The sequence below is a fragment of the Mustela lutreola genome, chromosome 7, assembly GCF_030435805.1.
Source record: "Mustela lutreola isolate mMusLut2 chromosome 7, mMusLut2.pri, whole genome shotgun sequence".
Taxonomy (NCBI): domain Eukaryota; kingdom Metazoa; phylum Chordata; class Mammalia; order Carnivora; family Mustelidae; genus Mustela; species Mustela lutreola.
The window spans coordinates 106,143,699-106,159,101 of NC_081296.1; the positions used below are offsets into that span (position 1 = coordinate 106,143,699).

The 15,403-nt window shown below is 42.7% G+C and overlaps 2 protein-coding genes across 6 annotated transcripts in view; one reads left to right on the forward strand and one right to left on the reverse strand.

Annotated features, from left to right (window-relative positions):
* Positions 1-2,912: 2,912 nt before the first annotated feature.
* Positions 2,913-10,701, reverse strand: LOC131837238 (putative uncharacterized protein FRMD6-AS1). Its single transcript, XM_059183429.1, has 5 exons — positions 10,123-10,701; positions 9,296-9,826; positions 7,435-7,482; positions 4,092-4,146; positions 2,913-3,327 (listed from the first exon to the last, which is right to left on the reverse strand). Exons 1-5 carry the CDS (start codon positions 10,699-10,701, stop codon positions 3,257-3,259), a joined length of 1,284 nt encoding a protein of 427 aa, XP_059039412.1. The 3' UTR covers positions 2,913-3,256.
* FRMD6 (FERM domain containing 6) overlaps positions 10,102-15,403 on the forward strand; it is a 73,994-nt gene continuing 68,692 nt past the window's right edge. For 2 of the 5 annotated variants that reach the window (XM_059182081.1, XM_059182086.1), the window contains exon 1: positions 10,116-10,238. The gene's annotated coding sequence lies outside the window, so the exon portion shown is untranslated. Of the gene's footprint in view, positions 10,239-10,285; positions 11,032-15,403 lie in introns of those variants that run through there. The other 3 variants (XM_059182083.1, XM_059182084.1, XM_059182082.1) reach the window with 2 other exon arrangements.

Here is a 15,403-nt window from a genome sequence, read left to right on the forward strand (position 1 = left end):
ATAGTGCAACTACACACAAGGTCACAAATAGGTGACAGAACTCTTTGCAGTTTGTTGCCATTATATTAATTTGAGATTCCCAGCCTTGCCACCCAATTCTTACACAGGTTCTGATACATTTACAGGTTTGGAAACAACAGTCTAAAATAAATCAGCTAATACGTCTAAGTGGCAATATTTGAAAATGTGTTTAATGATGTACTTTTTATAGTTTTTGCTTTCCTGAGAATTTGAATATATTTGAATACATACATATACATTCATTATTATAAATGCTAGTGATATGAAGAATAATGGAAGGAAGTATATAGATAGGAAATGGCTTTAAGCCATAAGAATGTGAAGAGTGTGATTCATGCAAATCATTTTTAATAATCCTAGTGATCCTTTCAAAATTTATTTCTATATATTTGGCAGTAGCTCTTTGTTCAAAACACACATGGTTTATTATATGCATTTCTACTTAAAAATAAAATTTAGCAGATTATTTAATTATAATTATTCACTATAAACGTGAATAACTGGTCAGGTCTGTTAAATTATAAATTTTATTAAAAGGTCTTTAACACTAATTTTAGTTCAAAAGTTGATTCTTCACTGATAGAAGTGAAAAGAATGTTTCCAGCTTTTTTCTTCTTTGACCTATCATTTAATTTGGATTGAGATCAATCTTACTATGCCTCTGTTGACAAACAGAATAGTGTTCTGGCCACATTAGAAATTTTATAGCCAGAGGTAGAAATTATACTTGCATTAAAAAAAAAAATTGCTTTGTCAGACACAGGGATTATCCCCCCTTGAAGTGATCACACACTAAATAGGTGATACAAGAAGAAATAAAATGTGTATCAGGTGTCTTGGGGGCTAAGACCAAGATCCAGGTAGAGTTAGGGAGAGGAGATGGAGAAACTCGGCCCAAATACCTTACTCTGTAGGTCCCAAATGATTCTTCCCCTCTAGTAACTCTTCAACAGACCTTCAGCAGGCTCAGCCAGCACCCCCAAAGGCACCTGTCCCTCAAACCCAACTTACAGGGTAGCTAAATGCTCTAGTCGAGTTCACCTGTTAGATCCATGGTTCTCAACCAGGGGCAGTAATTCTGTTGTGGGGTGCCCTGCATTATTGGATGCTTAGTAGCATCTGTAACCTCTGTCCACTAGACACTCCTCCCAACCCCGAGTTCCGACAACCAAGCACATCTCCAGACACTGCCAAATGTTCTTCGGGGACAAAATCACCCTCCAGTTGAGAACCACTAGGTTAAAAGTGGCAAAATACAAGTTTAAAAAGTGTCTTGTCTCACAAATATCTATCTCCCCCCTTGCAAATGCTGAAATTCTTTTAATAAGATTATATCTTTCTTTTCAGTCATAGATTACAAGGCTTAAGCCACAAGAACCAGTTTGAGGTCCCTTTGTTGGGACTATATTTCACCTAAAGTGCAACTAGTCAGTCAGTAATGGCAAACGGTTAGTTTTCCAAACCTTCTCAGAACTGTGGACAAAAAGGTATGAGCTGGAGGCCCACCTAAAGTGGGCTACTTTTCAGAAAGAGGACTAAGGACAAACCTCCAAACTAATATACTTTACCTGAAATCATTCATCCCTCTGTCAGCAATGCACCTGTCAGGGTCAATGCTAGATGTAGTATGAAATGTCCAGTGATTTTCTTTCAATGCAAAGAATGGTCTAGGAGCTTGCCAGATGTTGAATACTTAAGAGGGAGAGTGCATAATTAGCTAATCTCCCAGGTTGGAAGATTAGGCCTTGTTTACTTCTGTCCCCAACACCTGGTATACAACAGGCACTTAATATGCATTTGCTAAATGAATAAACAAATGATGGAGAAGACCCTGAACAGCTAGGTGGGCTTGGGATATGGGGCTTTGGTAGGGGATTGACTGAGAGGGGTCAGGAGGGAATGGAGTCAGAGGAAGACACACAGAATTTTGGAGGTGGAGGGAACTAAATCCCTAAGGAGAAAAGCCTAGAGTCAGCTCTGCAGCAGAAGCGAGGCAGTTCAGGAAGAGTGTGTATGAGCTTTGAGACAGATGTCCTGAGTTCAGATCCAACAGTTACTTTCCTTAAGATCTTAGGCATCCATAAACCAGGGAAAATGAGTGTGCCTCCCTCAAAGGACTGTTGTGAGGATTCAATGAGGTAATACTTATAAGCCTTTCAGACCAGTGGCCAGACCCACCAGGAGATGGGCTAGGTTGAGCCTTGAGTGTGGCAGGGTTATAGACTGGGATGACAGACTTGAAGAAAGCTATTAAAATCTGATCACTGTGGTGCAGTTGGTGAAGTGTCCGACTCTTGGTTTCGGTTCAGGTCGTGATCTCAGGGTCATGGGATAGAGCCCTGCATGCGGCTCTGCATTCAGCATGGAGTTTACTTAAGACTCTCTCTCCCTCTCCGTCTTCTCAAATAAATAAACAAATCCTTAAAAAAAAAAAAAAATCTGGGGGCGCCTGGGTGGCTCAGTGGGTTAAGCCGCTGCCTTCGGCTCAGGTCATGATCTCAGGGTCCTGGGATCGAGTCCCGCGTCGGGCTCTCTGCTCAGCGGGGAGCCTGCTTCCCTCTCTCTCTCTCTCTCTGCCTGCTTCTCCATCTACTTGTGATTTCTCTCTGTCAAATAAATAAAAAAAAAAAAAAAAAAATCTGAACACTGTGGTGAAAGGGAAAGGGAGCCAACTGGGAATGAATAAAAAATTGACCAAGCATCTGTAAGCGCTCCACTGCTCAAATGTTGTCTTAGTGATCAACACAGTCATTAGATTTTCTTTGGTCTTCCTTGGTGACTTTAAAACAAAATGCAAGGAATGGGTGACTGAGTTCTCCTGACTATTAGGGTTGTTAGCAAAGCTGTATTAGAAGGTCAAGGAGAGATGAAGTATAGACTACAGGGGAGAATAAATTCAGAATGGTGAGTCTAGGCATTTAATTCAAAAGGAAAGAAGTGAGGCCAAAAATGGCTAATAAACTGGAAGAACTGGGTAGGTTTTGGTGACTGAAAGTCAAACAACATCTCTGGTGGGAGAGGTCGAAGGGCAGGCTCTGGTGGACAGAGAGGTTTCCGGTGTTCAGAGGAGGAGCACCTCCGGATGACACAAGGAAAGCTTGACATGGACGTGCGCTATGAGCGAATGGAAGCAAGGTCACCAATTCTTCCCTTGCTGGACTCAAACCACTCTGTTCCCAAGTGTATCTCATCAAAACGTTTTGCTGGCAAGGAATTCAATGATCGATCAACTCCTCTAGTAAAATCCCTTTAACATTCTTCTTAATATTTCAAAAGTCTGTAGGGTGAGTACAGGTAGAGGGAAAGCTGCAAACAGAAATAAAACACACATTAAGGAATATCAATAGATGTATAATATTGATGATTATATATTTAAACTTTAAATATAAACATTATATGAACTGGCTGATATATGGTATCCCATTCAAATCAACCAAAAATCTTTTTAAGGGATAGAGCCTTTCTCAGGTTACCTGGGATATTGTCCAAGAAGCTTCTCAAAAAATGTTAAATTTTTCCCATTCTCACCTCAGTGACTTCTCTTTTTTCCATCCACTCTTAACATGCATGCCTGTACATACACACACACACACACACACACACACACACCCCAGACACTGTTCTAGATGTTGGGGCCACAGCAGTTAGTGAGATTAGGTCTGTGTTCATATGAGGCTTAAATTCTAACGGGAAAGACAGTGACAAAAAGGCGAACATACTCATAAATAATTTCAGATAATGAGAAAAGTGCTAAAAAAAAAGTGATATGATCAAGTATTTTACATCGATTTGTATATTATATGAATTCTATATATACATATACATAAAGTTATATGTTGAGTAAATATCCCCCTATCTCTTAAGAAATTGGGGTGTAAAGGACAAAAATGATTATCCAACATAGAACTATGGGCAGAACAGAAAATCACTGATTTTCTGATTCTATTTTTCTGCCCAAGAAATCACATAAAATGTTTAATCATATATGAATCGTAAATACATAAAAAGCTTTTTAAAGGAAAGCATGTTTCAGGCAGCCTAGCCCTAGCTCTTCACTCCAGAAGTCTTACCTACAAAGCCAGATCCAGTTACGAGTGCTATCCCCCAGCATTTTCTTCTCCAGACCTGACAACCAAGTATCTGGATTAGAGGCCATTGGAGAACAAGTTCACAATGCTTCGTTTCTAATTCAAGCTCCATGCCAAATTACCAGTGTTCTTTCTTCAAGGAACTATAGTGTAAGAATTCTGTTTAGGTGAACAGAATAACACATTAGGCTACCCTCGAAAAAGAAAAATAGACCCAGTACCCTGCGTATGAAGAATTTCTTAAGATTTTTTCGGCATTTGGTTCCATAGCCACACCAAAAAAGGGTGAGTGTAGATTTTGTTTCTAACCTAGGATCAGGAGAGAGGAAAACAGGGATCCAACGTGGGTGTTCATAAATGTTTTTTTCCCTTGTATACAGCTGGGCAATAGAACCAGCATATGAGGACCCTGAGTTACAACCCGTACCCCACGTGCCATGGACGGACAGGGTGTTCCTTGGAGGCCCTGCTGGCAGAGACCTTTAGTTTCAGTGAACTTTCAGAGGAATCCAGAGCTAGCACATCTTACCTGTACTTTGATTCATCGTTCTTTTTCAAGCAGATAAAAAGAAGCTAAAAGGCACATTTGTTAGGCTTAAATTCTACACAAGGTGGCCAAATTAAAACTGAATGGGTAGATTTCATAAATTGTCTTCATAAATGAAACATTGGTTGGTATTCACAAGAAAGCCAGTATTGGCCCGGCTGTAAGCCTGTGTTCTGGAAGAGGGATGTTCCCATCTCCTCCTGTTCCAGTTTAGCATGTCTTAGGCACAAATTGATAAGATGTCAGAAAATACTGAAGAGAATTTCAATGACATCTCTAATGTTATCGTTTGGGTTTGAAAGTGACTCCTCTAGGAACAGCCCATCCGATATAGATAATCAGAGTGTGCCTGGGGCAAAATTTGGAGAAACCAGTCTGTCACCAGATTCCTACTTCTTTTCAGTGCACATCTATCTCCCACAATGGGGAGTGGAGGGAGCTGCCTTCGATCTGGGGGTGGGAAGGTTTTCTTTCAGCTTTTCAGAGAGTAATCAAGGAATGAGAGCTGAAGCACCTTTGGGTGCTTTGGGTGGACCTTTGGGGCCTACTGTATAAACACAAATGCTATGCATCCTGAAGCTTTATCCTCTAGGGAGCCTACCCCTTGTCTTGTCCCTTCGACTAGACAATTTTCTATACCTGTCCTCAGCCTCCTCTAGAATGTGAAGCCCTCAAACAAGCATGGCCTCCCTACACCATGCCTGTTTACCTCCAAGACCTCAGGGCTGGGGTATCCTACCTTTTGCAGCTAACACCTTTACTGCCCCCACTTAAAACTGCCTCTCCTCAAGAGTGAAGGGCCTGGCCTGGCCCACCCAGTCTTATCGAACTTTTTGTCTGGAGTATTTAAGTATTTAAGCCCTCAAGGAACAGTAATGCGATGTTCTGGTGAAACTAACATCATAATAGAATGGAAAGAAAGGTGGCTCTTCAAATATTTCTCCTGTAAAGTTTTACATGTTGCATTAAAACCAAACTTTGTCCCAGGATAATCAAATATCCTCTTTTTAAAATATTTTCTCAAAATTTGATGGCCGTAAGGGCAGAATTCAATTAATTTAATTTTTTCAACTTTGTGCCTCTAAATTGGGTAAAGGTAAAATCTTTCTGCATTAGATTGCTCCATAATATATTAAGCCTTGTGCTGGTCTGCCTCTGCAGAATAATTATTTGTCCTGGTTAGGGGCTCCTGGTGCAAAATAATGAGATATTATTTGGTAATCTATTTTCCTGACTTGAAATATTAGAATCTCTTTTGGTGTGTTTTTGTTTAAAAGAATATAGTGATATGCCACTGAGAATAATAAGAAGATCATTTTAAATGCTAGGCAGTGCGAATCAGGACTACATCACTGTAAAGTTTCCAGATCTGATTAGTTTGTCTTTCAAAGAAATATACATAAGCTAAATGGACATTTAAGACCATAGAGTAGGACTTATTTGAATGAATTTTGTTTTGCTTTAAAATGGAAATTCAGAAGTTACCAAAAAGAAAAATAAACTAATTTTTTTACTGTGAACTTCACCCAGAATGAAGAATAGTATTTAATTTTGGAAAGGTCTTCTTTAAAAGCCAGTAGGTCAAATTACTGACTTCTTTCTCTGTCTAGAACTTCTATTTCAGGGATGACTGGGTGGCTCAGTGGGTTAAGCGTCTGCCTTCAACTCTGGTCATGATCCCAGGGGCCTGGAATTGAGCCCTGTGTCAGGCTCCTAATTCCGCGGAGAGCGGGCTTCTTCCTCTCTCTCTGCCTGCCGCACTACATACTTGTGCTATTTCTCTGTCAAATAAATAAATAAATAAAATCTTAAAAAAGACAAACAAACTTCTATTTCAGCATTGAAACATACTCTGAGTCTCAAATGACCCTGAATTATATATGGAAGATAAAGAAGTAAATCTTTTTCTTTTTAAAAAACTGAGCTGATCTTACTTCTTTTTTTTTTTTTTCCTAAAGATTTTATTTATTTATTTGACAGAGATCACAAGTAGGCAAAGAGGCAGGCAGAGACAGAGGAGGAAGCAGGCTCCCGGCTGAGTAGAGAGCCCGACGAGGGCCTCGATCCCAGCACAATGGGATCATGACCTGAGCCAAAGGCAGAGGCTTTAACCCACTTAGCCACCCAGGCACCCCTGATCTTACTTCTCATAATACTATTTGTATAATGTTTGGAAAATATTTGGAAAGGAATGTGAACTATAGCAGCTCACATCTCTTTGCTTTCCATATAAATGTGTTCTTTATGCCAAAAATGTGTAAATATCAACCACCAAAGCTTAAGCCTCTTCAATTACAAAACAAGGCTCTGGCCATCATGCTTTAAACACACACCTCAGTGTACATGCTCACTCTGTGCCCTCTACCCGGGATGCCATGACACAAGGTTCCCACGTGTCTCCACTTAGAATAATCTGGAGATTTTAAAACATACCCCAGGCCACGTCCCAGACCAATTAGATCACATGCTTAGGACAAAGTTTTTCAAAGTCCCCATGTGATTCCAACGCGCTTCCAAGTTTGAGACCCACCACCTCAAACAACTTGTTCCCAGGCAAACTGTTCATCCTTCCCATCTCAGTTCATCGTTCTCATCCAGACAGAGGATGTCCGATGCCCTCTCTGCAGGTCCTAAGCTTTCCCACTATTCCTCCTGCTTGGCCCTATGCTGGCAAGCATTAAAGTGTATTTTAACCGCTTACTAACATACCTGCTCCCTCAAACTACTATAAAATGCAGGAATATTTTTACCTTCGAATCCCAGAATCTAATCCTGTACCTGGCATTTGGAAGTACTCAATAAATTCATGGAATGAATATCTTCTTCCTTAAAAAAAAAAAAAAAAAAAGCAATAATATAGAATTATGTTAGTATTTACGTGCCATGGAAAAAATAGTAATTTAAGATGTGCTTAAGGCAATATTTCACTGATGGGCAGTCTCATGTTTAGGAAAACATCCCATCATATTGATGAAAATAGAACTGTATCTCAACATCAAAAAGAATCATAAAATATAACTTTACCTTTGAATTTGTATTCATTGCTGTAATAAGTACAGGAAAATATTTCCAAAGATAAGAAATATTTAAAACAACCCATCCTCTCTCAGCTCCATTTCCTTTCAGGCAGAGTGGATTACTTGTCAATCCTTTCAGAGTTTTACAATGTTTCAGGGGGTTATAAAACGGTTTTTAAGAGTTTTAAAGTACTTGGTTTACAAAATGTATTATGTAAGAGTCCATGTTTTTTTTGTGGTACTCACTATTAATATGACCATTATGATTCAAAAAATATTCACATAGTAAATTTTGCTACAATCTAATTCTAGACCATAAACCCAATCTTAAACATATATTTTTTTAAGCTGTTTAAAATATTTTGCTCCTTGGGTTACCTAATTATTTTATATTGTAGCAATGTTTTACAATCTAACAATATGTTGTTCTTTTTTTTTTTTAAGATTTTATTTATTTATTTGACAGAGAGAGATCACAAGTAGGCAGAAAGGGAGGCAGAGCAAGAGAGAGAGAGAGGAGGGAGGAAGCAGGCTTCCCACCGAGCAGAGGGACCGATGTGGGACTCGATCCCAGAAGCCTGAGATCATGACCTGAGATGAAGGCATAGGCTTAACCCACTGAGCCACCCAGGCACCCCAATATGTTGTTCTTGATCTGCTAGATGGAGAAAGCCTAAAAAGAAAGCAGATTTAGGAACTGTTTTCCAAGATGGTAAAGTATTACTCATTCATCTTTACATATGAAATGCTGGACTATTTCATTAGACATCAAATTAATTTAAGACCTTACCAACTTGTGTTCACTGTGCACTCATTCCGAATGCATGTAAAAAGATAAAAATGAGAGAAAAGTGTAATTCTCCACTTTTAAATGCCTACATTGTCATCAACTACCATAAACCATTTTTAAATTTTAGTCTATTAATTAAATACAACTAATTTAGAAGGCAGTCGTTGAAATGTAGCTCTTCTTCTCTTTTCCATAACGAAGTCATGACTTTAAATTTTAAGTGCAATATCCTTAGACACTGCTGCTTTGCTTTATCAGAAATAAACTCTGAATGTATTATCAATTGTGAAAAAAGATCACAGCTTCTAATACTCAGTTCCAGTGTCATGGTTCCCAAATTGTAAAAGCTGTGAATGAGGCAACTATTCCAAGTTAGCTTCAGCCCTAATGAACACAAAACTGAATTTCTTCTGCCAAGTAAAGGAGGCACACAAACAGGCACACTGTCAAGCAGTCACAGCCAGCCTAACATACTGATGTTTGGATTAAAGAGCAGACCGGTTAAGTTGGCTTCTGCAAGCATAAATCTGATTTTGGTAATGTCCTTTCTCAGGTCCTCCTGTATTTGTCTCCTCACCCATTTGTCACACCCGGAAACATACACCCTATTCCTCCTTTAGTGAGGGGCCCCGTGGGGCCAGGGGTCACAGGGTCAGCAGTTAGCATAAGGCCTCAGAGGGCAGAAGCCCACCAGGTGGGAGTACAGTGCGTCGGGGGCCTGGGGTCCAGGGGAGGCTGGGTCCTCCCCAGTGTCTCCAGTTCCCTAGCGGGCACACGCTGACCAAAGAGGCATAGTTCTTCCCCAGACCCAGCAACTAAATAGGAAACAAACCTCAATCTTCTGATTCGATTCGTAGTGCCATAAAAACAACTTCCAGCGGCCCTTGGCACCTTCCGCCAAGCCCTCCAGCCACCTTCGGGGGCGGACAAAAAGAATTTCTGAGGGGTCACATTCGCTACAATCACAGCAAATAGAGGCTGTGTCTACCTTTACAATTGCAGAAACAAGAGTTAGCGGGGGAGGCTTGGCTTCCTGGCGGCGCCCCCTCCATCCAGTATAAAAACCCACGAGGGCGCGTCCCGAGTGGTGGGTGGGCCGGTGGGTGCGGGACAGGAGTAAGGGGGAGAAGCTAGGAGTCACGAAGCCTCCTCCGCTGGGATCGCCTCCTCTTTGAGTGGCCTCCACTCCGTCGTTCCGAATTAGTAAGACGATGCCCAGGCCAAACAGCCACCCCCGCCCAGCCCGACTGGGCTCGGGAGGGAGTGTTCCAGGGGAGCGGGGGCCGAGCGTCAGAGAGGGCCATTCGGCCAGAAGGGGGAAGCTGACCGCGTCCCCTCCCGCCTCCGTCGCGTGGGGAAAGGCCTAGATCGCAGTGGTCCACACACAGCGCCCTTCTGCCATTCTCCTCCTTTCTCAGGACCCGGGAGGTGTGGTGCCCTCCGCTGTCTCCCACCCCCGAGTCGGCGGCACCCCTCCGCGGGACGCTTGGTTGGGTCCGGGGCGGGGCCAGCAGGCGCTCCACGTGCGGCCGCAAGCTAGGCTCTCCGAACGCGCGGCTCCGCGGCCTCCCCCGCCACCTCGGGGCGGGCGTGTGGGCGGAGCCTCTGGGGGCGGGGCGGGGCGGGAGGCGTGGGCGGGGGGCGGGGCGGACACGGAGCGCTCGTCTGGCTGCCAGGGCAGAGGGGCTGAGAAGAGCCGGGCTGGCGCGGTGCAAGCAGGAGGGGCTGGGGTGCTGACGAGAGTCCGACGCCGGGTGCTCCGGGCTTTCTGCGAGGTACGAGCGGGAACTCGGCGCCTGGGGGCCTCCCAGGGGACCCCCTAGCCCGGCCACGGCGCCCCGGCTGCCCACTGTGCCCCCTGCCGGCCGGGCGGCGGCGGCGGCGGCTGGACGGGACTTTGGGAAGGTTTCTGCGAGTGGAGAGCCCCAGCCAAAGCAGTGTCTCCTTCTCTGCGTCTTTCTTCGCCTTCTTTTTGCTTCTTCCGCTCTGGGCGTCGGGCACCGGGCTGGAAGGTCGCCGCTCCACCGGCAGAGCTCGCCCACACCGGGGCGGGAGGACAGGGCCCCGGGGCAGCCGAGCCAGGCAGCGGGGGAGGCGCGGAGCTCTGGGGCCGCCTGTGCGGCGAGGGCGGGAGGCCGACCGGGGCTGCGGGCTGCGCCGCGGGCTCACGGTGCCGCGCTCGGTTCCCCGGTGGTCTCCGGCGCCCTGTTCTGGAGGCGCCTGTCGGTTGCGCCCCATCGGTCGCGCCTTTGACGGGGCGCCGGGGCCAGCCCCTAAACCCTGGATTCCTGGGTGCCGTGCCGCCTGTTGTACGCGCGCCGGGGCCGGGCAACCGGGCTGCGGGCAGAGACCCGAGCGCAGCGTCTGCCCCACGGTCCCTGAAGTGTCTGGTCGGGGAGCCGGAGATTGAGCTGGGGCTCGGCGGCGCCAGAAGGGGGCCTCGGTGGGATGCGAGTGGGGGGCGCGGCCTGCAGAATTTGGGTTCCTGGAGGTGCTTGCGGCGTGAAGGCTGGGCCCCGGGCAGAGGAGACCACCATCCTGTGCTCGAGGAGGACCAGGAACTGTCAGGTATGGACCGCTGGGGGCCACCCTTGTGAGATCCACAGGGCTTTCAACAGCACCTCGAGTCCCGGGACAGCACAACCTAATGGGGAGGGCGTTTTCTTTAAGGGCACGAATAAATGGAAAGCTGTCAAAACAAGCGTATTTTAAAGTTGAATTGAAAGCTGGCAGATTTTCAGGCCGTGCAGTTGTGTAGTTAGTGTCCAAAGAAATATTAGCTCTTTTACACCCTTTTCGTTTTTATTTTTTGGCAAAATCTGTGTTGCCAGAATTTCCCTCAGGAGCTTTGTATTGCCCACAGCGGGGAAGGAAAACTTCAGCAAGTGTTCTCGGGTTGCTTTTGACTTCAAGCCCGTACTCTCCAGCTTTTTTTTTTTTTTTTTTGAGTGTGCAGAAAAAGTATTTGATTCTGTCCCTTCTTCTCTGAGATCCCACAATGTTTGTTTATTGGTTTTATAAGCATCTATTTAAATTTAGCTTTTGCACGAAATACTCCCTGTTGCCACAGGGTGTAGTTTAGGGATTAGAAAATACTGTTGGAGAAAGCTGCTAGTGGCTTCATTTTCCAAGAATGTAAGTCATTTCCTTTCTGTGATTTCAGGGAGTTGATATTTCACAGCATCAAAACTTTGTGGGGAAAATTTTCCGTAATACATCTGTCATTAAAAAGGCTTTTGACTTTTGGATTTTTTTCTTCTTAGAGCAGCGCATAAATTCAGGCCCAGCAATGTTAAAGGATAAGAAGTTTCTCAGAATTTACAGCATTATGAGAGTATTGTAGAAACTAATTTTAACCACCAAGATTTACAAACAGCGTGCTCCATAGAGAGTGGGGGAGGGGAGAAGACCAGAAAAGAGAGGCAGGAAAACAGATGCTTTTGCTGTTGTCCTTTGTAGTATAAAACTTGTAGAACTTAATCATTTTCCTTGGGTGTGGTTTTGAGAAATAAAAGTATTATGTGAAAAATGAAATTACTCCACAGTATGAGACAGCTGACATTTAAATGCTCTTTCAGTATGTTTATAAACATATTGGATTTATATTTCATATTAGAATGGACCTTTGGGATCATTAGATGAGAAGGGTCCCCCAGGGGATATCTCCTATCAAGTAAGTTATCTGCAGAATGTCTTCTCCAGAAAGCAGACTGACTGTAATATGAACTAATTTTCTCCCTTTTGAATTGCTTGTAAAAATACCCGAGATCTGACACTGATGGACCACAGTAATCAGCAGTTCTTGCAGAACTCAAAACATCTTAAGGGAAAGGAAATCTTTCTCTATTTCCATTCCCTTTTTGGGGGGGCAACCTAGGTAAGCTACCAGCTTCAAGTACGGAATTTGAACTTGCTGGTTTAAGATGCTCCTGGCTCTCCAGGAAAACAATAGGGGCTAGGCTGGAGACACTGTGGTTGAAAGCAGAGTCCATGTGCTAGGTAATCATTTCTGGTAACCCGTCCTGTAAAAACTCATTCAGTTGGGCCAGCTGAATCCAGGGAAGCGGGGGTTGTAGAGCTTTTCTAGTTTCTGGACTTTGTTTCTACTTTTAACTACAGTTATAAAGCCTTTGGCTTTCAGAACTTCTGACATAATAGACTTGTGTAGCCTTTTTATGGCAGATGCTTGAAATGAAAGTTTTCAAACAATTGTTTTTGACTGAATTGTCAAGTTCAGAGTTTAGTGTAAATGAGTCCCGTCTCTCAACTTTTTTGATAAAGGAATTCTTTGTACTTTTCAGCTTGGATGCTGCACATTCTGATTTTGAGACTGAGGGTTAAAAAAAAAAAATAAAACCTGCAAACAATTATTTTATTACATGAAAGCCAGTACTAAGAAAAGATTAATTCAGTCCAGATGTAAAAATGTATGTGAATTTTAGATTCGGATGATCTCAACAAGTTTTCCCTTTTGTTGATGAAACTGCCTGGATCCCAGATGGCATTCACAAATTATCCCTTAGGTGGTTTTCTGAGTTCAGAACTAGATTTCAGGGACCTTCTTTAAAGTCCTTTTAATACTGTTTTAAATGTTCTAAAGGACAAAAAGTTTTCTGTTTTTATGCAGAGATGGGTTTTTCCTACTCCACGTTAATACAAACCTTATAAATACCCTGGTTTGGTAAATGAAGTCTCTGTAGGAAAGCCAGAAGTATTTAGTATTGTGTATTCTTATGGGCAAAGCATAGAATCTTTGGCTCTCATTTAGGAAATTCCAACGTTGTTTTAAAGAAAATAAAGAGTTTTGTGTGTTTGCAGTCTTCAGTAGAATCCTGTTGTAACACTGTTTCTGGTTTTCTATAAAGCAGTTAGTCCTTACATGATGATTCTTCTACCCGGCTCCCTCACCCTTAAGAAACAGCAAACACAACCTCAGAAGTCTCCAGTAGTTTAAAAAAAATCTGTTGTTCTAGTACTAAAGTTATAAAGGGTGTGTGTTGCACACTTAAAATTATATACTTTTAAGGAGTCTTTGATTATATAATTACACATTTGGGAGTTTAATTACATTTTGATTGTATATTAAACAATTGAGTGTAGGTGGGGGGAATAGAAAAGATACAAAGATGGAATTTTATGAGTGGTGAAATTTTAGTTAAAATGTATCTCTCCTAGGGGCACCTGGGTGACTCAGTTGGTCACATCCTGGGGCTTCCCTGCTCAGTGGGGAGTCTGCTTTTTTTTTCTCCCTCTCCACCTAACCCTGTGTTTGCTATCTCTGACTCTCTGAGATAGGTAAATAAAATCTTAAAAAAAAAAAAATGTATCTTTCCTAAACCCAAACAGGAAAAATAGTACTTGTTGACCTTTATAGTTAAACTTTGACATGGGGGATAGTAGAAAATACTTTTGAAATTGCATGTTATCTGGAAAAAAAGGCTTTGTGGGCCTATAAATTTAAGTAGAAACAAGTCAAAGGAATAATTTGAAAGGAAGGAGGAAGTGGAGTACTGAGCATTGAGTTGCAAGGGAAATCTGAACTTGGGAAGATGAATATTTAAAACAAGGCTGAAGTAGGGGAAAAATTCTATTTAAAAGTGGAAATTAAAAAGTAAGATCTTTTTAGCTGAGGAGAAAAAGGATTAGTATTAAGGTCCCCAGCACAGTCTAGAGACAACATGACCTAGGTTGTTGAGTGGTATTTATCTTGGAAAGCTTGCCTGCATTTGTGTCAAACTGCTGCGTTGGTGTTAAATAATGTTTGGGGACTGGATGCTTATCATTGTGGTCCGCGCCCCCAGCCTATAGCACTTCTCATTTCAAAGACTGGGAACATTTTCTGTCTAAACTCTAAGGATTCTACAAATCTCTAATTATTACCCCAAACGTTTGTGAGCCCTAGAGTCTGCCTGTCATGCCATGGGACCAGAGGGGCTCTACAGTAGTAATGGCCATAGTGATCCTAAAATTTTGAGTGAAAAGAAGCTACCTATGCTTCCAGGTTATCTGATATGATTTGGTGGTGTAATTACCTCTGATGCACGTTTGTATCACATCACTTTTAATCTGTATGTAGTGCCACAATCATGTAGTATACCGTACTGATCGAGAAGAGATTCTAGAACACTGGGAAGGGGAAAGAAATCACTGATCTGACAGGAAGAATTTTCTCAGGAGGAGAAAAATGGAGTGCTGCACCAAATTCACATGAGCCAGTTATAGGCCAGAGGAGAAGGCAGTGTTTACTGGAGCTTCCTTGGAGCTGCCTGAGCATAATGTTTTCTTGAATGCCTTTCCCCCACCTGTGTGGCCTTACCTAACAGTTTAACCTGTACAGGAGGAAAACTAAGTAGCGATTTGGGAATTATCCAGTGTGTTTCATTAATGGGATGACTGAGATAATTCTGACAAAAAAAAAAAAAAAAAAACGATTTAGAACTGTCAGCATTCCTAATTGATTATCCAGGAATATTTTTAGAGGTTTTCTAATAACCCTGCCTTTATACATATTTATTATAAAGCATTGAGCAGTAAGGTTTTTCAGATATATGAACCCAGAAAAGCAATTATTTTATACTAACTTATAGCCATAGTTTCCTATGAAGGAGGAAATCATAAAAATCACACAAGTTCTGGATGAAGATATTAGGAAATTAGGTAGTTCTTTGTGTGGTTTACATTAAATGAGTAGTTATTTTTCTCCCCACAAGTAGCAACACTTGTACTGTCCAGTTTCAGTAGATGGCTTGGGGAGTGGTGTCCCTGAGGCTTTATTTCTTTGAACTTGTTACTGAATAATTACATACAACCAGAAAAATGCACAGATCAGAAGTGTATACCATGAAGTGATTATATCCAGGCAGCCAGCATCCAAATCAGAAAAACAGATCAGTACCTCATTCCCCACTCCCAACCTCCCCCCAGCCAAGCCTCTCCTTAC

Excerpts from the sequence above, each read along its gene's own strand:
- LOC131837238 (XM_059183429.1), bottom strand. The coding sequence starts at position 10,701 with ATGGGGCGCAACCGACAGGCGCCTCCAGAACAGGGCGCCGGAGACCAC. Across the intron at positions 9,827-10,122 it reads GCCCTGGCAGCCAGACGAGC|GCCTTTCCCCACGCGACGGA; the intron begins GCTCCGTGTCCG and ends ACTGCGATCTAG. Across the intron at positions 4,147-7,434 it reads TGAGTACTTCCAAATGCCAG|GTCTGGAGAAGAAAATGCTG; the intron begins GTACAGGATTAG and ends CTTGGTTGTCAG.